Source organism: Lepidochelys kempii, chromosome 10 (assembly GCF_965140265.1).
Source record: "Lepidochelys kempii isolate rLepKem1 chromosome 10, rLepKem1.hap2, whole genome shotgun sequence".
In the NCBI taxonomy this organism is placed as follows: domain Eukaryota; kingdom Metazoa; phylum Chordata; order Testudines; family Cheloniidae; genus Lepidochelys; species Lepidochelys kempii.
Genome location: NC_133265.1, coordinates 85,354,299 through 85,381,250, shown reverse-complemented (window position 1 = coordinate 85,381,250; position 26,952 = coordinate 85,354,299). Strand labels below are relative to the sequence as shown.

Below are 26,952 nucleotides of genomic sequence, written 5' to 3'. Positions count from 1 at the left end.
GGCAAACCTAGTTTGTTAGATTTCAGCTTTAAATCTAAGGGGCACCACGGCAAGTTATAAAAATTGATCCCTTTTCATGCTTACATCAATACTGATATGAAGGATCCAAAACAAAAATCTAAGGTACTTTCTGTGAGTCAAGTGAATAGAGATGTGAAAGTACGTGTCCTGAAGGTCAAGACCTAAAAGTCTAAGAGAACCAAGGAGGGTATTATAGCAGTAGTTAGGGTAACCATAATGAATCCAAAACGCTGAATGAAGATACTGAGAATTCAAAGGTCGAGGATTAACCTTCAATACCCTTTCTTCTTTGGAACCAGAAAGTAGAGGGAATAGAAGCCTCTTCCTTTGAATTCTGAGGCTACTTCCTCCCAGCCCCAAGATGTATTAAGGAGTTCACTTCCTGTTCCAGAAGACTCAAGAGAGTGGTCCCTGAAAAGGGACAGGGAAGTGCGGGGTAGGCAGACACTGGAACCGAATGGAATACCCCTGGGCTTACTAACCTCAGGCCAGTGAGTCCTTAAGATATTCTCATCCAGTCTTCCAGAAAAAAGAAAGGTTCCCAATAGGGTCAGGAAAGTAGGATTTGTAGGAGGTTCCGTAGGGCTCTAGACACTCGCTGCACCTTCCTCCAAAAACCAGTTCTGATGTATGTCAGATGGAACAAGGTGGAGCTGATGACCGATGCCTATGGAATCTCCTTCTCCTGTGCAGGGGCTCAGATGTGCACTACTGTGGCTAGCATTTGCAGTTGCAATAAGGCTGCTGTCTCTGTTGCTGCTTTCTCTGCGACATGGGAATATAAGAGGTCCAATGACTGAAGAATCGCCATAATGTCCCTATGACTGTGGAGTGCTTCATCCATAATATTGGCAAACAGATCAGCCCCCTTGAACAGGAGGTCCCCTGTGGCAGTTTGCACCTACTGTAGGATCCCAGATGGAGGCAAGCAGCATGATTCACGACAGCAGTGGATGCCATGGTCTTTCCACCATATCCAAGGCATACAGAGTGGCTTGGCGGAAGGTCCTGGCCATCAGTGGTCCTTCTGCAATCAAGGTTCTCAGTTCCTCCTGCTGGTCTTGTGGCAAGTGGTCCATCTTTGTCTCCCACAAAGAAGTCAGTCATACTTTGAGAGCAAAGCTTGATAAATCCGCCACCCTCATTTGGAGGCAGGTAGAGGAATAGATCTCGCAGCCAAAGAGATCCAATCTTTTCAAATCCTTCTCTCAAGGGGCATTTTTAGAAGCTCTTTGGATTTCTACTGAACCTCCTGGACCACCAGGAAGTCAGAGGTCATGCACTGAAAGAAATACTGAAATCCCTTTGTGGGGCCTTGCTATTTTCTGTCCACTTTCTTTGAGGTGGGAACCATGCCTATTGTTGCTGTGTGGAGGATGTTCAACAGTTTATGTTGTTTCTCCTGAATGTCCAGCTCTTGGTGATCCTCTTGAAGTGGTTTTGGAAAACAAGAGGTTATTTACCTTTACAGTAACTGAAATTCTTCTAAATGTTTTGTTTTTAAGGGTGCTCCACTAAGTGTGTATACATATCCCCGTGCTCTTTCAATCAGATTTTTGGTACCAGAGCCCATGGGGTCTGCACTTGCATCCTGTATATCCTCGTGCTCTGATCCGAGGGCATATATGGAACTCTCTCTCAACTTCAAAATTTGGCATGGCAAGGACTCCAAAATAGAGGGAAAGGAGGGCAAAGTGGAGTGCCAATTGAGACAAAACATCCAGAACTGCAGTTACTCTACAGATAAGTAGCCACTCCTGTGAGTATTTGTCCCTGTGGGTGCTCTACATTAGGTGGCTCCTGAGCAGTGTCCCAATAATGGAGGTGGGTGCTGAGGAGAGATCTAGTACAGATCGGAGAACAGCTGTACCCAAGGCTGCATCTGCCCTGGAAGCATGCACAATAGCATGGTGCTGGGAAAAAGTGTGCACAATGGCCAGGCATCAGCTTTTCAAATGTCTTCAGTGGGCATGTTCTAAAGCAGGGCAACAGATGTGGATTGTGACTAGTGGAATGGGCAGTCTCGCAGAAGACACTCCTCCTCCATCAGATTCAGGAGTAGATTTGATGGTTATTAGCATATATGTTAATTAGCATATTAATTTGGGGGGGGTGGGAGGAGGCACGTGGCGACTTCCTACCAAATCGGATAGATTCCGAAGAGGGGTAACTGATCCCAGGGCCCTCACTATGGCCTGTTGGAGGAGTCAACAGATGGTAATAGGAGTCTGAGTGACTGAGCCAAGTGAGGTGGTGGCTGGTCCCAAGGCTGTGGGCTTCTCCTGGGAAATGAATAAGAGCAGTACAAAAGGAGCAGTTCTTCCAATGGGTCTGAATCTCCTGAAGAGGAAAGAGCCAACTTGAGTTTTAGTGTTGTTACTGTCAGTGCTGTTGAAGAGGTGTAAGCTGTGTACGGAGGGGGGGGGCGGGGAAGGAGATGACCTCTGGAGATCCCTTCCAGAGCTTATCTAGTTCATTCCCCTGCACTCATGGCAGGACTAAGTATTATCTAGACCCATCCCTGACAGGTGTTTGTCTAACCTGCTCTTAAAAATCTCCAATGATGGAGATTCCATAACCTCCCAAGGCAAATTTATTCCAGTGCTTAACCACCCTTACAGTTAGGAATCATAGAAGATTAGGGTTGGAAGAGACCTCAGGAGGTCATCTAGTCCAATCCCCTGCTCAAAGCAGGACCAACACCAACTAAATCATCCCAGCCAGGTCTTTGTCAAGCCGGGCCTTAAAAACCTCTAAGGATGGAGGTTCCACCACTTCCTTAGGTGACCCATTCCAGTGCTTCACCACCCTCCTAGTGAAATAGTGTTTCCTAATATACAGCCTAGACCTCCCGCACTGCAACTTGAGACCATTGCTTCTTGTTCTGTCACCTGCCACCACTGAGAACAGCTGAGCTCCATCCTCTTTGGAACCCCCCTTCAGTTAGTTGAAGGCTATCAAATCTCCCCTCACTTTTCTCTTCTGCAGACTAAATAACCCCAGTTCCCTCAGCCTCTCCTCGTAAGTCATGTGCCCCAGCCCCCTGATCATTTTCATTGCCCTCCACTGGACTTTCTCCAATTTTGTCCACATCCTTTCTGTAGTGGGGGGAACAAAACTGGACACAGTACTCCAGGTGTGGCCTCACCAGTGCCGAACAGAGGGGAAATAATCACTTCCCTCGATCTGCTCACAGTACTCCTAATAATACAGCCCAATATGCCGTTGGCCTTCTTGGCAATGAGGGCAGATTGCTGACTCATATCCAGCTTCTCGTCCACTGTAATTCCCAGGTCCTTTTCTGCAGAACTGCTGCTTAGCCAGTCGGTCCCCAGCCTGTAGCGGTTCATGGGATTCTTCCTTCCTAAGTGCAGGACTCTGCACTTGTCCTTGTTGAACCTCAGATTTCTTTTGGCCCAATCTTCCAATTTGCCTAGGTCACTCTGGACCTTATCCCTACCCTCCAGCGTATCTACCTCTCCCCCCCACTTAGTGTCATCTGTGAACTTGCTGAAGGTGCAATTCAGCCCATCATCCAGATCATTAATAAAGATGTTGAACAAAACCAGCCCCAGGACCGACCCCAGAAGCACTCCGCTTGATACCAGCTGCCAACTAGACATCAAGCCATTGATCACTACCCGTTGATTTAGGAATTAGAAAGTTTTTCTTAACGTCCAACCTAAACTGCCCTTGCTGCAATATAAGCCCATTGCTTCTTGTCCTATCCTCAGAGGTTAAGGAGAACAATTTTTCTCCCTCATCCTTGTAACAACCTTTTATGTACTTGAAAACTTATCACCTCCTCCCCCCTTAGTCTTCTCTTCTCCAGATTAAACAAACCCCATTGTTTCAATCTTCCCTCACAGGCCATGTTTTCTAGACCTTTAATCACTTTTTTTGCTCTTCTCTGGACTTTCTCCAGTTTCTCCACAACTTTCTTGAAATGTAGCTCCCAGAACTGGGCAATACTTCAGTTGAGGCCTAATCAGCGCAGAGTAGAGTGGAAGAATTACTTCTCTTGTCTTGTTTACAAACACTCCTGCTAATATATCCAAGAATGATCTTTGATTTTTTTGCAACAGTGTGACACTGTTGACTCGTACTTAGCTTGTGATCCACTATGATCCCCAGATCCCTTTCTGCAGTACTCCTTCCTAGGAAGTCATTTCCCATTTTGTATGTGTGGAACTAATTGTTCCTTCCTAAGTGGAGTACTTTGCATTTGTCCTTATTGAATTTCATAATATTTACTTCAGACCATTTCTCCAGCTTGTCCAGATAATTTTGAATTTTAATCCTATCCTCCAAAGCAATTACAACCCCTCCCATCTTGGTATCACCCACAAACTTTGTAAGTGTATTCTCTATGCCATAACCTAAATAATTGATGAAGATATTGAACAGAACCAGACTCAGAACTGATCCCTGCAGGACCCCACTCAATATGCCCTTCCAGCTTGACTGTGAACCACTGATAACTACCCTCTGGTAGTTAGCGCACGGTACACTGGATCACTGCAGATTTCACACACCAGCTTACCATGCATTAACTCACCATTTAGACATGTCCTAATTTTCAGTCAGTCAGTCACTTTCCAAATCACCATTCTTCAGATAGCCCTAAGATTCCTCACTCTCAGCAAGAGCAGAGTCCCAGGGATGGTTGCAATTTAAATCTAACCTGCCAGTTGTCTAAATACCAAAAAGGCACACTATTTCTTAATGTAGGTGTATGTTCACACAGCAGCAGCAATTAATCTCTCACTTCTATAGGGCCATATATCTATATAAGGGCTCAACTGATTTTGTAAGGTAAGAACTTGGATCTCAGCCTGAAAGCATAAGATGTTTTATTGCCCCAAGCCATGTTCCCTCTAAGGTGTGCACCTGTGCAGGAGGCCACCAAGGGCTGCGCAGGTGTGCACACTGCACTCAGGGGCATGGGGTGTGCAGGGCTGCAGCGACTCTCCCCGGCTGCAGCAGCCCCGGGACCAGAGCGGGAAAGACGCTTTCCCCCAGCTCAGGTGCCGCTGTGGAAAGAAAGGGTTGGAGGGAGTCCTCTCTCCCCACCACAGCCCTGGGCAGCCTGCACCCCAACCCTCTGCCCCAGCCCTGAAGCACCTCCCACACTCCAAACCCCTCGGCCCCATCCCTGCCACACATCACCTTCATACTGGTGCACATAACAAAATTAATTCTGCACATGGATTGGAAAAATTAGAGGGAACATTGAAAGGAATGTTTTTGAGTCTCTTCTGATAGGATATTAGGGATTGGAATGGAAACCCCTCTGAAGTCACTTGCTATGGCAAAGCAATCAAGGAGGTTTCTACTGATTCCTCGGTCTCCCAGGAGGAATGTTAGCTCCAGAATGATTATAATGCAGCACTAAGTTACACAGTTTTGTTAAATCACCAAAGAGATTGTTGTTCCCTGTTGGAATTTTTACCCCTCTGAAACCCTCAATGTTGTGGGTAGCACATATTACACTACGCTGAAGTAATACTATCACCACACAAGAAACGTGGCATCAACACAAGGAAGCAGCTTTTCGTTTAAACACAGTGTGATTCTTAATGAAAGATGTTCAAGTCTCATAGGGGGTGAGCAAAGATCAGTGCCAGAGCATGGCAGCCTGTTAAGTTAACTTTGCTGTTTCCTGTGGCCACACAAATACCAGCAGGCAAGGTCCCTGCTTATTTGGATTTAATGTGTCCTCCTGAAAACAGATCACCACATTCACCCCTGAAATTGGATTTACCTCAATGACCTTCCGCTCTACCTCAGCACCATCTATGTAGTAAACATCTGTGATGATACGTGTGACAACTGTGCGCACTTCACGGATGGTTCGCATGTGGCGATGCTGGACATGGCCTCGGGGTGGCTGGGGCAGGTTAAACTCCTCCTCTCCCTGAAATAACAAAATGAACTAATAAATATGAAAGTAAGCCACCCCACTGCACAAATATTTTTGTTGTGTAATTCTGTGAGCACCATGTTACCAGGAGACAACATTCAACAAACTGTTTTAACACCAGACTCTGATCAAATTTCTGCCATGATTCCACACACAGGCTTCTCCACAACATTCTTGATTCTGGGCTGCCTCAGGACTGTTGTGCAGAGGACTTCATAAATTGTTCAAGATAACTGAAGCCCAATTCAGCCTGCTACACAATACTCGCAGCTGGAAGCCCGTGCTGTTGCAAAAGCGAGGCAGTTGGGTCAAGTATTCCACTATCTGTGCAGTGTCCCTCATATAACCAATGCAACTGTTGCATGCAAATTAGCTGTAAAGATAATGATTGGTTGAGTTACATCTGATATCACAATAGTCTAGGACAGCGGTTTTCAAACTTTAGCAACCTGAGGACCCCCACTTTTATTTAAAAATTTTTGCGGACCCCCCAAGGCTACTGATGTTATTTACATTTGAAGAAAAAAATTCCGTGTTCATGAAAAGCTCTATTATTAATTTTTTGTTTATAAACTATTGTACCACTAAATTTTTTTTTATTATTTATTAGACAGATACCCAGACACATTTATCTAAGGAACTATTCTAGCTGTTTAGATTTAATGATAATAAAAATAAAGAAAACTTCATAAAAAAACACACAAGCTAACAAAACATTAATGCAAAGGATGTTGTTTTGTCGAAACAAGATCACAAACGTTTGGCTCGTTGGTGGAAAGTTGTATTCTTAGATCTGCTTCTACAGTCAGTCGGTTTCTGTAGTTTGATTTCACATATAAAAGTGCAGAGAATGCCCATTCACATAAATATGTTGTGGGAAATGGCATTAAATACTTGAACACTTTGGTTGACAGTTTGGCATAATCAAGTCTCAGACATAACCAAAAGTCTACCAGACTGTACTGATTGAAAATAAATTTCAAAGGAGGTGTCACATGAAAGGCAATTTTCTTCAGATGAAGTTAAACTTTTGGTGATGTTGACATCTAACATTGAATGGATCCCGGATCCAATTGTTACCGGAATCGGGAAGAGGAAAATAATCCCTGAAGTTGTTCTTCAAAACCTGCAAATGTTCAATAAGAACGTTTTGTATTTCATCACACAGCTTTTCTTCAGACATTTCAAGAAAATCATTCAGCATTGGAAATGATTCATACACAGTTCTGAAGACAATTTGACCATAAAGTCCAATTTTTTAAATCAGCACTTCCACTGTGTCTTCAACTTTAAATATTGGGCGTAGCTACCCCTGGTAGGCTCAAATTTAGTCCATTCAAATAGGTGAAAATATCGGCCAAGTACGCTACCATAACTAAGCGCAAAAAATCACGGATATGCTTGCTCAACTGAAATGTCATATCTATGAAAAATATTCATATTTCATCATATAACTCAAACAAGCGGTTGAGTACTTTCCCACGAGACAACCAACGCACTTATGAATGTAAAAAGCCGTTTATGATCGCTACTCATGTCATCGCAAAGGGCATTAAAGATGCAGGAATTTAGTGGATGAGCTTTAATAAAGTTGACCACTTTCTCCACCTCATCCAGCGTTGTCTTCAGTTTTCCTGCCTTTTTTCGGGCAGCTAATGCTTCTCATGGTATACGCTAATGATTCCACGTAACTGTAGGTATGAGATCCTTAACGTGTGCAATGAGTCTGCTGTACTTTCCTGACATTGCACGAGTCTCATCAGTAGGGATTCCTACACATTTTGACCACTTGATTTTATTTATTATGAAATCATTCAGATTATTAAACACAGCTTCAGGGGTAGTATGTGTTGGTAATCCATGGCAAAATAGGAAATCTTTGTTAGTTTTACTGTCGAATTCATATCAAATGAATGCCAGCAAATTAGCATTGCCAGAAACATCTGTACTTTCATCCAGTTGCAGTAAATAATATTGGCTTTTGTATACCCTTGTAGTTAACTGCTCTTTTATATTCACAGACATATCTTCGATTCTACAGGTGACAGTGTTGTTGGATAGTGAGATCAAATTTCAATCTTTTGCAGCTTTATCCCAAAGCATTGCACTGGTCATTGCTTTTGCAGCAGGCAGAATTAGTTCCTGTGCAATAGTGTGAGGTTTCCCTGCCTTTGCTATTAGTAGGGATACTTGATAAGAAGCAAACACAGCCTTTTGTTATCAATTTCTGGCTTGCACATAGTTTTCGCTGCTTGTTTTGGAAAAATTCGAAAGATTGGTTCACATTTTGCTTATATTTAGTTTCTAGATGCTGGTGAAATTTGGCTGTTTCATGCATTCATCGGATAATAATTCATAACAGAGGACACGTGCTTTCTGCCAGTCTTCAGAATCTGAACTCATAAATCCAAACAAATATTCGTCACAGTACTTATGTATTTTGCATTTTAGTTCAAGTGTTTGAGTAGTTTCACTCAAGCATGATGCACCTTCACTTGAGTCACCATTATTTTTACATTTTAACCAGCGATCCATAATTAATTATTGGCACGTAAAATAATGTCAAAAAGTGTATAAAAACAGAAAATACATGTATAATATGATACCACAAAACAAGGGTAAGAACATGAGCTTCAACGCACAGGTGCCGACTTCTAATTTTCCCCAGGAGTGCTTAACCCCTGTTCAGCCCCAGGCCCTGCCCCCACTACACCCCCGCCTCTCCTCTTCCTGCCCCCTCCCCCAAGCAAGCCCCATCCACGCTCCTCCCCCGCCCTCCCAGCGCCTCCTGTTGATCAGTGGCGCCGGCAGCCCTGGACATGACTTGCGGACCTCCTGGAGTACCCTCACAGACCCCAGTTCATGAAACACTGGTCTAGGACACTTGGCAAGTCATAGATACATGCCTTACTGTAGCTGAAAGCCTGTGGTGTCACACTGATGTAATATGTAAAATCAAAATGGCTGAAAACTTAAAAACGGAACAGTCACACACAGTGAATCCCAATGCTGATTGAACCTAGTGACATTCTGAACAAAAAGAACTCTCAAACATGCTCCTAGCGGTTTCCATTGTTTCACACTGAATCAGATATTCTAAAAAGCAGAGTGACCCACAGAGGGACAACCCTGAAATATTATATAGTGTAAGTCAGCAAAGTTGAAGACAAATATTGGTATTAACTAGACTGCTTAAATTAAAAGAAGTGTGGTAGGGAGTCTTCAAGCACCCTGGTAAAGTCACAAGTTGTCATGGCACAGGCTGAAAGATTCTAGAAACAGGAGGAAGTTAAAATCACCAATACACATTTATTGGTTAAAGTTGGGAATGAAATTGCCTTTCCTTTCTGGGCATTGCTTATTGGGGTCGGGGTGTCTCAACAAAACATCTAGGATGCAAGTCAGAGTTTCCTGCTGTGGCCCACTCAGTCACGTCATCTCCCCACTCCACCTCATTTCTCCTCTCTCACCTCTCTCTTTCTGGCTTACACAGTCAAGACAAATCTACTCTTGCAACACTGCTGCAAGCCCCATGACCAGACAGGCAAGCTAAAAAGCAATGCCTTAAACAGCTTGTTGCCGGTAAAAGTTTGCCCGGTATTGGAAAGATGGATACAACTGTGTGACAAGTCTTGGCTGTGACAGCAGAAGTGCTCTTTGCTATTCTTTCCCTTTTGGGTGAGTTTGTCTTGTTTCATCTTACAAAGAAGTTGGGTCAGACTTCAACAGCAACAAGAGCTCAGGACCATCCAAATGAACTTTTTCTTTTCCTCCAAACAGGACAGTCAATTGTTTAAATGAAAGCCTTACAGAATTCTTTATGTTTCAATAGCTTTAGCTGTTTTCCTTCTTCTGTGTTTAATAAAAAGGTTTTTAATGGCAATTGTTATAATGAGAGGAAGCCAATGATAACTTGATACAGAATCCCAAACCACAAAACTGTTTAATGTGAAAGTAAGATATTTTAACAGCTTAACACTTGTTGGATATGAGATGCCCCCTTATCAAAATATTACCAACCAGTGCTCTGGAAACAGAGCAGAATATGTAAAAAGCCTTAGGAAACAGGAGCTCTTTTCCCATAGTGTTTCCAGTCCAACAACAGCCCTTGCACAGGAAGCTAGGTGATTAAACGGGAACATCCAGATCATATTCAGCTTCTCCTTGAGGTAGTCCAATGGCAAGGGTGCCATAGGACTGAAGTAAATGGAAGGAGCCAAAGCTGGATGTGATGGAAACTATGAAAATACCCAATTGGGTCAATTCAATCTGCATAAGTTTATCAAGGAATCTTCTTGCCTAATAAGTCATATCCCGGGCCCTGTGTCTCCTTCTGATTTGGAGTTTGCCAGAGAATCCACCAGTTGCTTTCATTTAAAGCCACCACATATTTTCTAGCCCTTATGGTTGTGAAGAAACCTTCAGAATGTGACCCCAATGCTGTGGTCTTCTCAAGTATGCACACTTCCTTACAATAGTTCTGAGGCTTTGGTCAGTCCATTACATTCCTCTCACTGGGTTCATCTCAGGAGGAAAATTTAATAGAACAACATTTTAAAGGTATTTCTTTCCAGGAACACTCCATGAACATGCTTATCCATGGCTATTGGATGAAGTCACAGTGATAAGGGCTGGTTGCGTGCAGAAGAGTTCAAACCCCTTCCCTCAAGAAGTTACTTCCACCCCTGCCCAGCAGAGAGAGGGAAAGAGGAAATGTATTACCTTACCTGTATCCTGGGTACAAAAAAGCAACAGTCACCAGCCATACACCTCTCCAGGTGACAGATGCCCAACATTCCACTACACAGCTCTCCCCACCCACTGAGACTACTTCTCCATTGCAGTTTTGGTACATTCAAACTTTAGGGCTGAGGATGCAAAGTAAAACCACCAGAAGGATACTGTACTGACTGGAGTATTATTTCCATATCTAATGCAGTAAAGTCTTCAATTTCAGAACCCAGGGGCTTGAAACTACATAAAAGCGACCTGAGCTTTTGCTCATTCTCACCTGGCTGTGCAGAGACTCAGTGTCATCTCCAGGGGCATTCACAAGCTTCTCCCCACTCTCCTCAGTTTGGACCTTGGCATCCTGTTGGCCAGGCCTTTGCCCAGCCATGCTCGTTCCCACTTCTATCTGGCTGCTCACTCCCGTCACTGTCTGTGTTGCTGCTGACACAGCTGCTGAGGCCAAAAGAGAACCTCCTGTAGTTTGGACCTCTTTGTTACTGGTGCCAGCCCACATCTGCTGGCCTTTATCCCTCTCTTGGGCTGCCAGAGCCTTACTCAGCTTCTCCTGTGTGCTCTTCCCTTCCTTTTCCAGATCTCTTTCAATATCAACTTCCATAGCCTCTCCCTCTTTTGCATGGGATGGCGGATGTCCGGAGTCCTGCTCTGTGGGCTGAGAAACTTTAATTTCCCCACAAGAGGTGCGCTTCTGACACTGTTGCCAAGCTTCAGGATCATCATGCATTTCCTCCTCCTCCTGTGTGCTTGGGAAACTGAACAGGTTCCCCCTGCAAACCAATCAAATGCAGATCAATATTAAGATGTTCAAAGCAATGGGTGCCCAAGCACCCACCACACGCAAGCAGGACTCCCCATGGCTTTTTATGTGATGTTCATTTAATAATCTGTCAGGAGTGCATAAGAATCACTTAGTTTTATGCATTGGGAACAGATTAACTGGTGGTTCTACTACAACCTTCCTGTAGCTAAACACAGCAGTGTTCCTCTAAGTGCCAATGTTCCTTTGAAATGTCAGCACCTCCAAAGTTACCCAACCCGTGGCAAAGATGACACTTAGCACAAACTAAAGCATTAACTGAAGCGTGTTTTGCTCCAGGTATCCAATACCAGCTAGACACAGCCCTACTGGTAGTTATCCAATCTTCAGGAACCATCACACTTTACTGTACCATTCCTTTGGTGTTACAGTGGCTAAGGACAATGAGAAAAGTAACTGGGAGATGATGTAGAGGAGCAAACACTAATATTTTCTCAAGTTTTGACTAGACTTTATCTACCTTTTGCTGACTGGCCATTTGCCCCAACCTACTCCCACACTGATTCTCAGTCTCTTCACCTCAGCCTCACTTCACACATACCCCTCATGCATTCCTTCTCTCCCTCTTTTCTCCTGCTCTATCCCTGTCACCCCACTCCCTTTCCTTGTATTGCCATTTGGCTAAACCCCATTATACCCCCACCAAAAAAAAAAAAAAAGGTAGTGAACCAAACATGGCATTTGCTAGTATCTCATCCTTTTGTCTGTCTTGTCTAGATAGACTAATCTTCTCAGGGCAGGGACTACCTACTGCTCTGTGTTTGTATAGTGTCTAGTACTATGGGGCCTCAATCTTGGTAAGTTCATAGGCACTGCCATAACAAACATTAATAATACTGTACACAATGTATGTTAATCTGCTGTATGTGAGAGCCCATACCCCTGTAATCTCACTCCCCAATCAACAGATGTTAAGCAAGGTGCAGGAGTGAAAAGCTTCTGGGTGCTAGTGGCTTACACAGTTATACTGCATTGTCATCTAACAGCTACCAGTAAGCACTTCTATAACCCTTTCATTTTAATCTGGCGATAGCCAGCTGCATGTGTGAGGAAAAAAATTACTTGGAAAAAACAAGAAACAATAGCTGATATGGTAGCAAATAAGACCATGCGATTTTTGGCAGGATAAGCAAAGGGCAGGGAGGCAATAGCCCTTGTATGGATGGCTTCTGAATGACCCCACCTACAACACTCTCTTCGGCTCTGGGCATCTCACCCAGCAGCAATCCTCACATCAAACTTCAAAGCTAGAGAGCACAGCTTGGTTACTGCATGACCCACACCTACCAGTCATATTACTGAGTACATGCACACAGTGCTCCCCCCATCTTTCTCTAGAGGTCACCCCAGAATCAGTGACACAGCACAGGGCTCCTAAAGGGACATGGAACCTCACTACAGGGCCAAACAAGAATAAAACGCAAAGCTCTATACCTAAATGGAGCAGCAGGAAGATCATGACCTCTGGCCTCATCCTCTCGTCGTACTTCACAGACACGACTAAACACAGACAGTGTCTTCTGTGAGCTAGTTGTAGAGATTAAAGAAACAGGTCACAATCACAGGAACTAGGAAAGTACTGTCATTGGAAAGGAGAAATGTCTAAAATCACTAGAACCAACAAAAGACTGGCCTTTAGGCTGATTAATTTGTTGTGCCATAAATCAGCAAAGCAGTTGGAGTTGGTCAGAGCTCTCCAGGGTCAAGAGACAACTCACAATTGTAAGAAGTTGTTGCCTACTTCCTTCATCTCGGGCCCCTTTTTGCCAGCCAGGAGAAACTCGGTAGCTTGAGACAGTGCAATAAGCATGATGTCAGCATTACACTAGCTTTCGAGAAAGTACAGTATCATGGTCCAGTACTCCCTTGCTGCCACAAGGTGGCGATATTAGATCATTTGCACCCTACATTTTAATACCCTCCTCTTCCCAGTGAGAGCTGATAATAGCTTTCATGACACAGCAAAAAAACACCTGAGATGACAAGCTCGCAACACACTTGAAAGGTCAAACTCACCACACAACTAGAAAGCTTCCCCACTCTCAGAAAAATGAGTGATGGCAACGCTCACACACAGCAGGCAATTCTGTGGCAAAGGTCTCTTAATAGCACTTATTTCAGGATTCCACCCCCCAAACAATCTGAATCTTTCACAACCAAATCCTGCTGGGCCACCATTTTAGCCCCTCCACTCTTGCCAGGGCCCCATGGGGCCAAGAAAGGCAGGAAGTTAGCAGGAAGCCCCCAGGCCAGAATAAAATGGCAGGTGGGAGCACCTGAACCAAGGCAAGTGCCTTGCACCAGAAGCATCACGGCAGGTGGCAAGGGGTTAAGTCAAAAGCAGTGGCTGAGCCAGCTCCATGCTGCTGGGTCTCATTTTTATTTTTCCTGCTGTTAGTAGATGATCATTTCTCTCATTACCAAGAACTTTGCGTTCAACCACTCTGCTTGGCAACAAGCAGTAGTTACCTGGCAACAGCTCCAGCAACAGCAGAGGATCCATTTTTCCTTTCACTGGCTGCAGGCTCTGAAAGAGATGGGGGAGGGGAGAAAGAATCCTGTTAGTACCACACCTGAACAGCCTTCCTGCCCCCATGAGCTCTGCAGCTAGAGGGGTTGAGCAACAGAAGAGAAGATAGCTAGGAAACCATCCCATCCCCCCTCAACCAGCCATTTCAGCTTCCCACTGCAACCCTCAGCCTGTATGAATACTTGAGCATATTACATAGATTGAGCAGAAGAGCAGCATTCAGATACTGAAGTTACACTTTTCTCAAGAGAACCGACTGGGATCACATCTCCTAATTGCCCCCCAACTCTGTTGAAACACACAAACCTAGCTTCCTGCCATAGGAACGTCTCCCCCCGCACCTGGAAGGGCCTCTGCTTCACTGCAATGCCAATGGGACATGAGCTCCCCTCCCCCACCTAAGTGGGTCTCTACACCCCTCTCAGCTGTAGGACACACTATTTTCTTAGACATTACTGTGCAATGGAACTAAAAAAAGGATTCCTGTGAGAGGAGGCCAGCAGCTCTCCAAACAAATCTGATTCCAAGCCCTTGTCAAGTGACTGGCACTGGGTGGGGTATCCCAGGGTGAGGAGACAGTCAGCACCTACATATTCCCCAGTTTTCCATTCCCTTACTTTCCAGACTGAAGGGCAGACTCCCCTCACTCTCCTCGCTCACAGGGGTAGCAAGGTTCATTCGAAGACAGAGTTTTCCATCAGCCTCAGGAGCTGCATCAGAATCCCCCTTTTCACACTCTTCCAACACATCTGCTGATGCCATAGCGCTCTCCACAGTGACATCATTGGTGCCAATACTGCCCTCTGCTGTGACATCGCTGGTTATTATGGTTCTATCTGGGCAGCTGCCATCCACTAAAATGAGAAAGGAAAGAAGGCACAAAATACAAAGTGAAAATGGCCAGTGTAGTGTTTGCTGCATTGGGTTCAGCTCCCTGTGGGTGCCTAGGAGTGGTGCAATTATATGCTTCAGTGGCAAATAGCATAGCAGTGCACATTCCTATCAGGCTGCCCTTAAGAATGTCTCAGGGATTCAGTTCTGTAGTAGTGACAACAGCCTTAGCCAAAGGCCAACTAGTTCCATCATCCACTATAGACACCACTATAGAAGTCAACTGCTAAGTTGGACATCACAAGGGATGCTGCCTGATGAGGCAAAACATGGTATATACAGGAAATGATCTTGCCTTAGCAAAAGGCAAGGATTTGGACTAGGAGGGCCTTCTGAGTCCTACTGTCAGGAGCCTATGACTGACAGCACCATGCATATAGAATTCACGGCAAGAAGACACAAGACAGGCACACCCACCTGTGGTACAGTAGAGACTACATATAAAGGGGGAAACTGTGACAGGTGAACATGCCCTGCTCACAGCACAGGGCCAGCCCAATGCCAGCTCCTAAATTAGGTTTAAGGCTTTAATCAAGTCCTGTATCAAGACTCAAGTCTGCTTCCATTTCAAATCGAGGCCATTCTATTCAAACTCACCGATAGGAGTGCTGTGTCTTCTGGGTCCCATTTTAAGCTGCCCAATAAGAGATGGGGTCACACTAGTCAAGGGCTGAATGACATCACCTTCCTTTGGCAAAGTGAAATGAAACAGGGTTCCTTAAAGAGAGACGCAGAATTAGTGATCTGCAGGAGAGGTCTGTATCTGAATATACGTGGCGAGCACTGGAGCTCACTAGGGATGGGGACGAGTTCATCCTGCTTCTGCAGTGAACTGGGACACCCCAGTGCGGTGTTTGGAGAATAGATTCGGTGACTGCTCTCCAATAAGTAAGTTACTGATCTCAAACCGACCACTCCACTGAATAGCTTTTCTGAATCTAAGGTCTTCACAACTCATGTCTTTCTACCCTACAAATCTGTCATCCCAGAAAGAATTCCCCAGTGGGAGACTTGGGCCACAACCATAGCTTCATACACCTTCCTCCACACTCTAACAAAAGGAGAGATTAATTATGCAAATGTGGGTAGTGGTTTTGTAATGTGTAGAAAGGAGTGTTGTGTTCAAGGTATGCCCAGCACTGTAACAGAAAAAAGGGTGGAAGAAGAGAGGGCAGGAATGCAGGTTAGGACTGAAGTGCATTAGAAGAGCTGTGTGGGAGGGAAGGAGAAGCTTGAAATAAAACTCTGAAGATAAAGCACTATTTTGAACAAGTGCAGAAAGCTTTACAAATCTTAAACTTACACAACAGCTGGCTGCCCTCTATACAGGTCTAAATACCTTTCTGAGAAAGGACAGCTTGACATTTAAAAGAGTTAGAGAGCACAGCCACAAAAGTTTCCCTGGATAAAGAAACCTGAAGGAAATAAACTGAGAAAAAAACATTGTTGAAAAATGACTACCAACTAATTTTATATTATTTAGAATTTTCAACTACGAGACATAGCTTGCTAGGGATGGGGAAGTACTAGAAACTATACATATTTGATGGCAATTGAATAATTTAAGGCTGTCACAGCATAAGGGGTTGCTACCATAGAATCTGATCTCACTGTGTTGCAGAACAAATGGAGCCCTTATGACATGGCTTTCATGAGTGGAATGACAAGATAATCCCCTGAAAGGCAAGTCTCTTCTCAAATAAAAGTTTAGTTTTTTTTTTTAAATTAATGTTTAAGTCACATTTAGATTCAGAAAAGCTATTCAAACTTTCTTGCAAACTGAATTATCTTGGAGAATACACAACTGAGTGCAGCAAGGCTAATGGAGCATAAGAAATTCAAGAAAATTATTGTTTCATTACTAAGAGTTCTTCATATTTGACTTTTATATTCAATAACTATAAAAGTTGTTACAATGCTTTAAGAATTAAAGATGGTTAAGGCCTTGTCTACACAACAGTTTTGTCAGCAAAAGGCAGCTTTTGTTGACAAAACAGTGGAGATATGCACACTACAATGCTCCTGCTGACAAAACTCTCCTGCTTTGCCAACAAAATAAAACCAAGTTAGATTGACAAAGCATCAGTGCAGACACTGTTTGTTACACTGCTGTAACTGGCCTCCAGGAGGTATCCCACAATGCCCACCGTGACTGCTCTGCTCACCGTTTTGAACTCCGCTGCCCTGCGCCCAGCTACACAAGCACGTGCCCCCTCCCCTTTCAAAGCCCCAGAAAGTTTTGAAACTGCTCAGCCTGGAAAGTTCACATAGCTACTGCCCAGCTGAGCATGCTCGCTCCCAGCAGCAAATGCACTCGTGCCTGGACTACAGGGGAGAGGGTGGATCTCCTGGGGCTGTGGGAGAACTCTGAAAGAATCATGGAATCAAAACATTAACATGGAATCCTGCTCTCCTTGACACTAGGACCACAGTGGCAGGGAGGCAGGACAGATTGCTGCAGGCAGGAGGGGGGCGGGGGAAGAGACTCCTGATGCACTGTGCAGACCCAGGGAGGGAGGTGGGGGCTGATGTCAGGGTTGGGAAGACAGGTGGACACCAGCTGTCTGTGCACCAGTTTCTGGCTCAGGATTGGTTGCTTCTGGCTGCTGTCTGAACTTAGAGAGACAGCATGCCACACTCTCCCCGAACACATACACTGTCTCTCTCACACTCCCAGCTACCTTCAAGACACCACTGACTTCCTGAGGAAACTTCAATCCATCGGTGATCTTCCTGATAACACCATCCTGGCCACTATGGATGTAGAAGCCCTCTACACCAACATTCCACACAAAGATGGACTACAAGCCGTCAAGAACACTATCCCTGATACTGTCACGGCTAACCTGGTAGCTGAACTTTGTGACTTTGTCCTTACCCATAACTACTTCACATTTGGGGACAATGTATACCTTCAGATCAGCGGCACTGCTATGGGTACCCGCATGGCCCCACAGTATGCCAACATTTTTATGGCTGATTTAGAACAACGCTTCCTCAGCTCTCGTCCCCTAAAGCCCCTACTCTACTTGTGCTATATTGATGACATCATCATCTGGACCCATGGAAAAGAAGCCCTTGAGGAATTCCACCATGATGTCAACAATTTCCATCCCACCACCAACCTCAGCCTGGTCCAGTCCACACAAGAGATCCACTTCCTGGACACTACAGTGCTAATAAACAATGGTCACATAAACACCACCCTATACCGGAAACCTACTGACCGCTATTCCTACCTGCATGCCTCCAGCTTTCACCCTGACCACACCACACGATCCATCGTCTACAGCCAAGCTCTGCGATACAACCGCATGTGCTCCAACCCCTCAGACAGAGACAAACACCTACAAGATCTCTGTCAAGCTTTCTTACAACTACAATACCCACCTGCAGAAGTGAAGAAACAGATTGATAGAGCCAGAAGAGTTCCCAGAAGTCACCTACTACAGGACAGGCCTAACAAAGAAAATAACAGAACACCGCTAGCCGTCACCTTCAGCCCCCAACTAAAACCCCTCCAACGCATTATTAAGGATCTACAACCTATCCTAAAGGATGACCCAACACTCTCACAAATCTTGGGAGACAGGCCAGTCCTTGCCTACAGACAGCCCCCCAACCTGAAGCAAATACTCACCAACAACCACATACCACACAACAGAACCACTAACCCAGGAACTTATCCTTGCAACAAAGCCCATTGCCAATTGTGCCCACATATCTATTCAGGGGACACCATCACAGGGCCTAATAACATCAGCCACACTATCAGAGGCTCGTTCACCTGCACATCCACCAATGTGATATATGCCATCATGTGCCAGCAATGCCCCTCTGCCATATACATTGGTCAAACTGGACAGTCTCTACGTAAAAGAATAAATGGACACAAATCAGATGTCAAGAATTATAACATTCATAAACCAGTCGGAGAACACTTCAATCTCTCTGGTCACGCAATCACAGACATGAAGGTCGCTATCTTAAAACAAAAAAACTTCAAATCCAGACTCCAGCGAGAAACTGCTGAATTGGAATTCATTTGCAAATTGGATACTATTAATTTAGGCTTAAATAGAGACTGGGAGTGGCTAAGTCATTATGCAAGGTAGCCTGTTTCCTCTTGTTTTTTCCTACCCCCCGCCCCCCCCCAGATGTTCTGGTTTAACTTGGATTTAAACTTGAAGAGTGGTCAGTTTGGATGAGCTATTACCAGCAGGAGAGTGAGTTTGTGTGTGTGGTTTTTGGGAGGGGGGTGAGAGAACCTGGATTTGTGCAGGAAATGGCCCAACTTGATTATCATGCACATTGTGTAGAGAGTTGTCACTTTGGATGGGCTATCACCAGCAGGAGAGTGAATTTGTGTGGGGGGGTGGAGGGTGAGAAAACCTGGATTTGTGCTGGAAATGGCCCAACTTGATGATCACTTTAGATAAGCTATTACCAGCAGGACAGTGGGGTGGGAGGAGGTATTGTTTCATATTCTCTGTGTGTATATAAAGTCTGCTGCAGTTTCCATGGTATGCATCCGATGAAGTGAGCTGTAGCTCACGAAAGCTCATGCTCAAATAAATTGGTTAGTCTCTAAGGTGCCACAAGTACTCCTTTTCTTTCTGTTCTGTAATGTTATTCTCCAAGATGTGTTGCATATGTCCAGTCCATTCCACTCAAGGTGTGCACACCCAGTGTGTCAGATGAGATTTTTCTTTTAGCACAGGGGTGGGTAAACTTTTTGGCCCAAGGGCCACATCGGGATTGCAAAACTATATGGAGGACCGGGTAGGGAAGGCTGTGCCTCCCCAAACAGCTTGGCTGCCTGGCCCCTATCTGCCCCCTCCCACTTCTCACCCTGACTGCCCTCTTCAGAATCCCTGACCCATCCAACCCCCCTGCTCCTGTGACCCCCGCCGCTAACTGCCCCCCATCCACCCTCCCTTCTCCCTGTCCCAACTGCCCCAATCCCTATCCACACCCCCGACCCCTGACAGGCCCCCCTCCCCCAGAACCCCTAACCCATTCAACCCCCCCTGCTCCCGGACTGCCCTTCCAGAACCGCCAACCAATCCAACCCCACCCCCCGCTCCCTGTCCCCTTACCATGTCAGAACCAACCACGCCACCGGACTGCCCAGCAAGAGCGGCAGGCCAGAGAGCTGGCGGTGCAGTGCGGCGTGCTCAGACTGCAGGGGAGGGGCTGAGGGCTAGCCTCCCCGGCTGGAGCTCAAGGGCCAGGCAGGATGGGCCTGCAAGCCAGATGTGGCCCACGGGCCGTAGTTTGCCCACCTCTGCTTTAGCACTACCCATCAGAGCAATGCATAGCCCTTCGCTTCCTCATAGTGCTGCACAATGGTATAAAGGGCAGAGCTTTCCCCGACCCTGCTTAGTTTCCTCTTACCAGACAGACTCCAGCATAGAGGGGAAGGAGGGTGGGTCGTGGAATGGACACGCACAGCACATCTCAAAGAACAACAGTTACAGGACAAGTTAGTCACAGTTTTTCTACAATTGATTGCACACATCCATTCCACTTCAGGGGATTTAAAAGCAGTTCAACCTGGAGGTGGGACTGGAGTCTACCTAAATAATGACCGAAGGACACGTCCAAATTTGGCATGGTCTCTAGCCTGTTGAGAGATGGCACAGTGAAATGCAAAAGAATATACTGATGACCAAGTTGCAGCTCTAAAAAAGTCCTGTACAGGTAATTGAGCTAGAAATGCTACAGAAGATGCTTGTGATCTCATTGAGGGCGCTGCTAGTGTAGTTACAATGGCAACGCTGTAACAAACATACGCAGGAGGAAATCTGTAACGAGATTCTTTGAGAGGAGACTGGATCCTATCCGTGACTATCACGAACTGTTGTGAGAATGACCTAAACAATTTAGTCCTGTCCAAGTAAAAAGCTAACACTCTCCTGACATCCTGAGTGTTAAGTCTCTCCTCATCCTTATCAATCAGAGGCTTAGGAAAGGAAGTTGGTAAGTATACCACGGATTGATGGAGACGTGAGAAACCACTGTGATGAGAAATCTTGTGAGGGCAAGGTACTTACGCCCTCATCCAAAAGACTGTATATGGCCGGTCAGATACTAGGGCTCTCAATTCTCCTGATCACCTCATAGAGGCAACTGCCACCAAAAAGGCTGCCTCCATTGAAAGATGAAGCAACAGGTGGCCAGCGGTTCAAAGGGTGGACCCCATATCATAGTTAAGATTTGAGTCTTGAGGAGGAATAGGACTCTCTACTTGGGGATATAACCTGAACAGATCCTTCAAAAACCTGGGTGATGGGGGATTGGAGAAAAGTGAGTGATCATCAAGTGCAGGACGGAAAGCGGAGATAGCTGCCAGGTGAACCCTGATGGAAAGACCATGTATAACACAGTCCAGAACATGCTGTATAGGTGCCCAGACGGGAGAACCATTTTTTTTTGCTGAAATCACAAGAAGAACCATTTTCACTTAGCAAGTAAACATACCTAGAAGGTTTACTGCTATTTGTGAGTAAATTCTGATATCCCTTAAACACTGAGGCATTAATCATGGAACATGCAGGCTGTAACATTAAGGACAACTAGGCTGAGATGAAGGAGACTACCGTGGTCATGTGAGATCCAGTGTGGCTCTGGTGTTAATGGAGCGCTGGTTGCAAGGCTCAGCAGAGTGGAAAACCAATACTGACAAGGCCATGCCAGTGCTGAGGAACATGAGAGCATGTTCTTTAACACTACTCTGGGAATGAATGGAACTGGAGGGTAAGTTTGTCTTTCCAGGCAACAGGAAAGCATCCATCAGGGACCCGGGACCGTGGCCTGATCTTGAACAAAATTAGTGACACTTTCTGTTGTGATGAGCTGCAAATAGGTATATGTGGAGAACCACCCCTCCCACCCCACCCCCACCAACCTGTGGTAGTATGGGTCCAAACACTTAGGAAGTGGGATAACTTGTTAGAAAAAACAGGGCTAGGATATAAGGTAAACTGGTAAGCTGTCCTCAAACAAGGCAGTCAGACTGCATGGCATTCTCAGGCTGTCTGGATGACTCTCAAAGTAGATGAAAAATGATGGGGGGGGGAGAGGGGTGTCTCTTCCTATGACTCTCCCAATCCCACCAAGACTGGTCAAGTTACGTAGGCAAAAAGAGTTGGTAACAGTAAAATGACTGAGGATGGAATTGCTTCTTTTTAGGGAGTGGAGCATAAATCTTCAAAGACTTCAAAGTACCCCTTGAGACTGCAGAGTTTATCATCAGTCTCCTGGGGGAAAAAGGGCTAGACCCTCAAAGGAGAGATCCACAGCTGGTCCAACAGACTATCCAGGAAGACCTGATGACTGGACCCATGAACACTTACATATTGTGACAGCAGATGCCATGGCCACAGTTGCAGTCTCTCTCTCTCCAGGCTGCTCTGGATGAGGCAGGGGTCCTAGCCACCAGCTTTCCCTCATCCACTACTGCCTGAAACTCTTTTCTGGCATTCTGATAACCTGTCTGCCATTTTGAGAACATTGTACCAGAGGGAGAAATCTTATCTTCCCAGCACGGCTTGCTGGTTCAGGATATGGAATCCACTGCTGCAGATGAGTTTCTTTGCCTCTCAACTTTGGGTTAGAAGCAGGCTGCCAGTCATGCTCCTTCTCATTCACTGCCAAACCACCAAGACTCTGGTAGTGGTGGGGTGTGTGTAAAAGTGCTCTTACCCCAGTCAGGAGCCAAGGTACCTCCGTTCAATCCTTTTGACCACTGTTGATAGAGAAGATGGTGTTTGCCACAAAGCACTCCTGGAATGGCCTTGTTTATGGGGACAGCAATGCAGGAGGGCCCTGTTGAAACCAAAATATCCACCACATGACGTGAGCTCTCCTGAACCAGCTCCACTTGTATGTCTGGAGAGGAGGCCACCCTCTTCAACAGGTCCTGATATGTCTTGTCATTATCCTGAAGAGGTAAGGCCCCTGGACACTACCGCCTCATTGGGGAGGATGAGGAGGAAGCCAAAGCAGGTTAAGGTGGAGCCGCCAGTAACCTTCTCCAATGGAGGTTCCAATGGAGGGCAGTTTACACGTGCTCAGTACCCAGTTCGGTACCAGCAGTGACTCTGCAAGTCTCATAGCACGCACTATCCTGGCATTAGGAGTAGGGTGAGGGGAGGATCTGATGGTGGGAGGAAACCCCAATGAGTTCCAATATGGCCATTGGGAGAGCACTGGGCACCAACCTCTTCCATAGCAAGGATCCATGCTCCTTAACCAATGAGGAACTCCTGCTGGAAACCAAGGGCAAAAATCCTGGGATGGAGAATAACACTTCCTCACGAAAGCTTATGCTCTAATAAATTGGTTAGTCTCTAAGGTGCCACAAGTCCTCCTTTTCTTTTTGCGAATACAGACTAACACGGCTGTTACTCTGAAACTTCCTATCCAGAGGCTGATACACATGACAGTACTGAGGAAAGCATACTAGGCTTGTCTCTTGGCAGCACCAGGCACAGAGGTGCAGGAGGAAGCAAAGCCAATCATGGTACTGATAGTTGATCTTTTCTGGAAGATAAGTCAGTCTAAGGGTTTATCAGCACCAGACAAGATGTCTCCTGAACCACTGGAGAGGCCAGTACCGAGAGGCACAGGAGATTCCAAGCAGCTGCATATGCCTCCAAGGTTGTTGGCACAGAGGTTCCCTTGATACGGCTGCTATTGCATTGAAGGGGTTGGCACCACGAAGTGAGACAGTGCTCCAGCAACAGCTGGAGTCAACCACCCTACCTGAGGTGCTGTCAGCACCAGGGAGTTTCTCCTCTCTGAGGACCAGTTTCTCAGCTTCTTTGCTGGTTGATGGTGTTGGAAACCTTGATCTTTTGGAAGATGAGTCCTTCTAAGCATCCTGCCAATGATTCTTCCTTGGCACCAGGAAATGAGAGTGGTGCTGAGACTCAAACGTTCAAAGGACCACTTCTTATTGAGCAATCAGTCCTCACCCTGAGCAGAAAATCTCCAAAGCTGGACACAAGACAGCCTCCATGAGAAGGTGACAAAGCCTCACCTTCCTATCTTTTCTAGTTTGGGGCATGAAGTCCCTGCAGATCTAGCACCTGTCTCAGATGACCCTTGCCAAGGCACTTTAGACACTAAGAATGAGGTTCACTCACTGGCATAGATTTTCTGCAACCAGTGCAAGGCTTAAGGCCCAGAAACTGAGGTATCCCCAGGTACTGGGCATCAGGATCCAGAACAAGTGGGACTCTGCAAGATCTACTAAACTACGTTAAATCTACACTAACTATACTATACAACTACTAAAAATCACGTACCAACTATATACACAAGAACAATTTCCTTGAGAAATAACGCTTGTAGAAGCAAGCTAACGCACTTTGACTACTGACCACAGGGAGTACGAAGAAACCATCATGCAGCAGTACGAGACAGCAGATGACACATGCACTGCCTTGACAAGTACTACTAAGGGGAAATTCTCTGACACTGGTGCACTTGAAATGAAATGGACATGCACAATAATGCGCAATCACAAAGGATTTCTGATCCAGTATCTTACTAGTATTAAGGCTATTACCTCTTTTGCAATGTTCAGCCAATAGGGGACAACATAAAAACCCTTGACTGGGTCCGATTCCATCCAGTACAGGAATTGATACATGTTAAGACAACATAATATCTGGTACGTTACACAATGCCAAGCAATAAAAACAACTGAAGAAGGGCAGAAGGAGCGTCCTGTTAATCCAAAGTAAGAGACCTGACTCCCCAATGAACAGGAATCTTTATACAACACGGAGCACACTGTCAGCTCTGAATAAAATAACTACTACTACAACACAGGAAATTATTCCTGGATATTTAGAGGCTACTAAGTCTCCTTGGCCCCAAGAACCTCTACTTTCTCGCCCAAACCTTGAACTGCTTTCAAAGCGTTATTTTGTTTTCAATCAATCCTGTCCTACTATCAGATATCTAGATCCAGTCTAGTAAAGGAACCGCTGCTTTCCTGTGCTAACAGAAGTCCCTACTGAGGCAGAGCACAACCCAAGATAGAATCACAAAAATTTAGGGAGGGAAGGGACGTCGAGGGCTCACTTAGTCCATGACTATATGCTAAGCCAGTTTTAAGTTCACGTAAAGCATCCCTGTCCAATGTTTTTCTCTAACCTGTTTTTAAAAGCTTCCAGAGATGGGGATTCCACAACTCATAGACATTAAGGTCAGAAGGGACCATCGAGTCTGACCTCCTGCACATTGCAGGCCACAAAACCTCACCCACCCACTCCTGTAACAGACCCCTAACCTCTGGCTGAGTTACTAAAGTCCTCAAATCATGGTTTAAGGACTTCAAGTTACAGAGAACTCACCATTTACACTAGTTTAAACCTGCAAGTGACCCATGCCCTATGCTGCAGAGAAGGCGAAAAACCCTCAGGGTCTCAGCCAATCCCATGTGGGGGAAAATTCCTTCCCAAGACCAAATATGGCAATTAATTGGATCTTGCCCACATGCTCAAGGTCTACCAGGCAGATACCTGGGAAAGAATTCTCTGTAATAACTCAGAGCCCTCCCCATACAGTGTCCCATCTCCAGACGTTGGGGATTTTTTGCTACTGACAGTTGCCGATGTGCCACATGCCATCATAAGAAGCCCCATCCCCTCCATAAAAACTTATCAAGCTCAGTCTTAAAGCCAGTTAAGTTTTTTGCCCCCACTGCTCCCCTTGGAAGGCTGTTCCAGAACTTCCCTCTTCTGATGGTTAGAAACCTTCATCTAATTTCGAGCTTAAACTTGTTTATGATCAGTTTATAGCCATTTGTTCTTGTGTCCACATTGGTTCTTAACTTAAATAACTCCTCTCCCTCCCTGGTATTTATCCCTCTGATGTATATATGAGAGCAATCATATTTCCCCTTAGCCTTTTTTCGGTTAGGCTAAACAAGTCAACCTACCTAAGTAACTTATTCTGCTGCTTAACTATCCTTATACTTAAAAAGTTTTTCCTACTATCTAACCTTACTCTCCCTTGTTGAAAACTAGGCTAAGTATTTCTTGTCCTACCTTCAGTGGATATGGTGAACAATCACAGTCCTCTTTATTACAACCTTTTACATATTTGAAGACTTATCACATTCCCTCCACTGCCATCTCTTCTTTAAACTAAATAGGACAAGTTCTTTGAACTTTTCCTCACAGGCTAGGTTTTCTATACCTTATTTTTGCTGCTCTCCTTTGGACTCTCTCCAGTTTGTTCACATCTTTCCTAAAGCGTGGTGCCCAAAACTGGATACATAACTCCAGCTGAGGCCTCATCAGTGCCAAACAGAGTGAAACAATTCCCTCTCACTTCTTACATACAATACTCTTGTTAATACATCCCAGAACGATATTTGCCTTTTTTACAATCCTGCAGGACTGCTGTCTAGCCAGTTATTCCCAAATTTTTATTTATGCATTTGATTTTTCATTCTTAAGTGCAATACTTTGAACTTGTCTTTATTGAATTTCATCTGATTGCGGACCAATTCTCCAATTTATCAAGGTCACTCTGAATTTTAATTCTTTCCTCTGATGTGTTTGCAACTCCCTCCCATTTTGACATCTGCAAATTTTATAAGCATACTCTCCGCTCCATCAGCCATGGAGGGAATATTAACAAAAATATTGACTAGTACCGGACCAGGACTGAACCATTTCATAGACAGTCCCAGTCTGACAGTAAACCATTGATAACTACTCTTAGTATGGTCTTCCAACCAGTTGTGCACCCACCTTATGGTAATTTTATCTAAACCATATTTCCCTAATTTGTTCATAAGAATGCCATATGAGACCGCATCAAAAGCAAAGGAGTACTTGTGGCACCTTAGAGACTAAAATTTAGAGCATAAGCTTTCGTGAGCTACAGCTCAAAATGGGAGATTCTCCATCACTGACAATTTTCAAAATCAACTCTGGATGCTTTTCTAAAAGATCTGCTCTAGGAATTATTTTGGGGAAGTTCTATCGCCTGTGT

At 45.2% G+C, this 26,952-nt stretch overlaps 1 protein-coding gene across 12 annotated transcripts in view; it reads right to left on the bottom strand.

The window, feature by feature from the left end:
- The window catches only part of TP53BP1 (tumor protein p53 binding protein 1), an 87,532-nt gene that overhangs the window by 26,510 nt on the left and 34,070 nt on the right, over positions 1 to 26,952 (bottom strand). For all 12 annotated transcript variants that reach the window (XR_012154135.1, XR_012154134.1, XR_012154136.1 and 9 more), the window contains 6 exons: positions 15,529 to 15,648; positions 14,658 to 14,894; positions 13,980 to 14,037; positions 12,945 to 13,037; positions 10,956 to 11,460; positions 5,786 to 5,938 (listed from right to left, as the gene is read on the bottom strand). Coding sequence is in view for 8 of the 12 variants with exons in the window: in XM_073304644.1 (XP_073160745.1) it covers positions 5,786 to 5,938; positions 10,956 to 11,460; positions 12,945 to 13,037; positions 13,980 to 14,037; positions 14,658 to 14,894; positions 15,529 to 15,648 (1,166 nt within the window). In the remaining 4 variants the exon portion in view is untranslated. The remainder of the gene's footprint in view (positions 1 to 5,785; positions 5,939 to 10,955; positions 11,461 to 12,944; positions 13,038 to 13,979; positions 14,038 to 14,657; positions 14,895 to 15,528; positions 15,649 to 26,952) is intronic.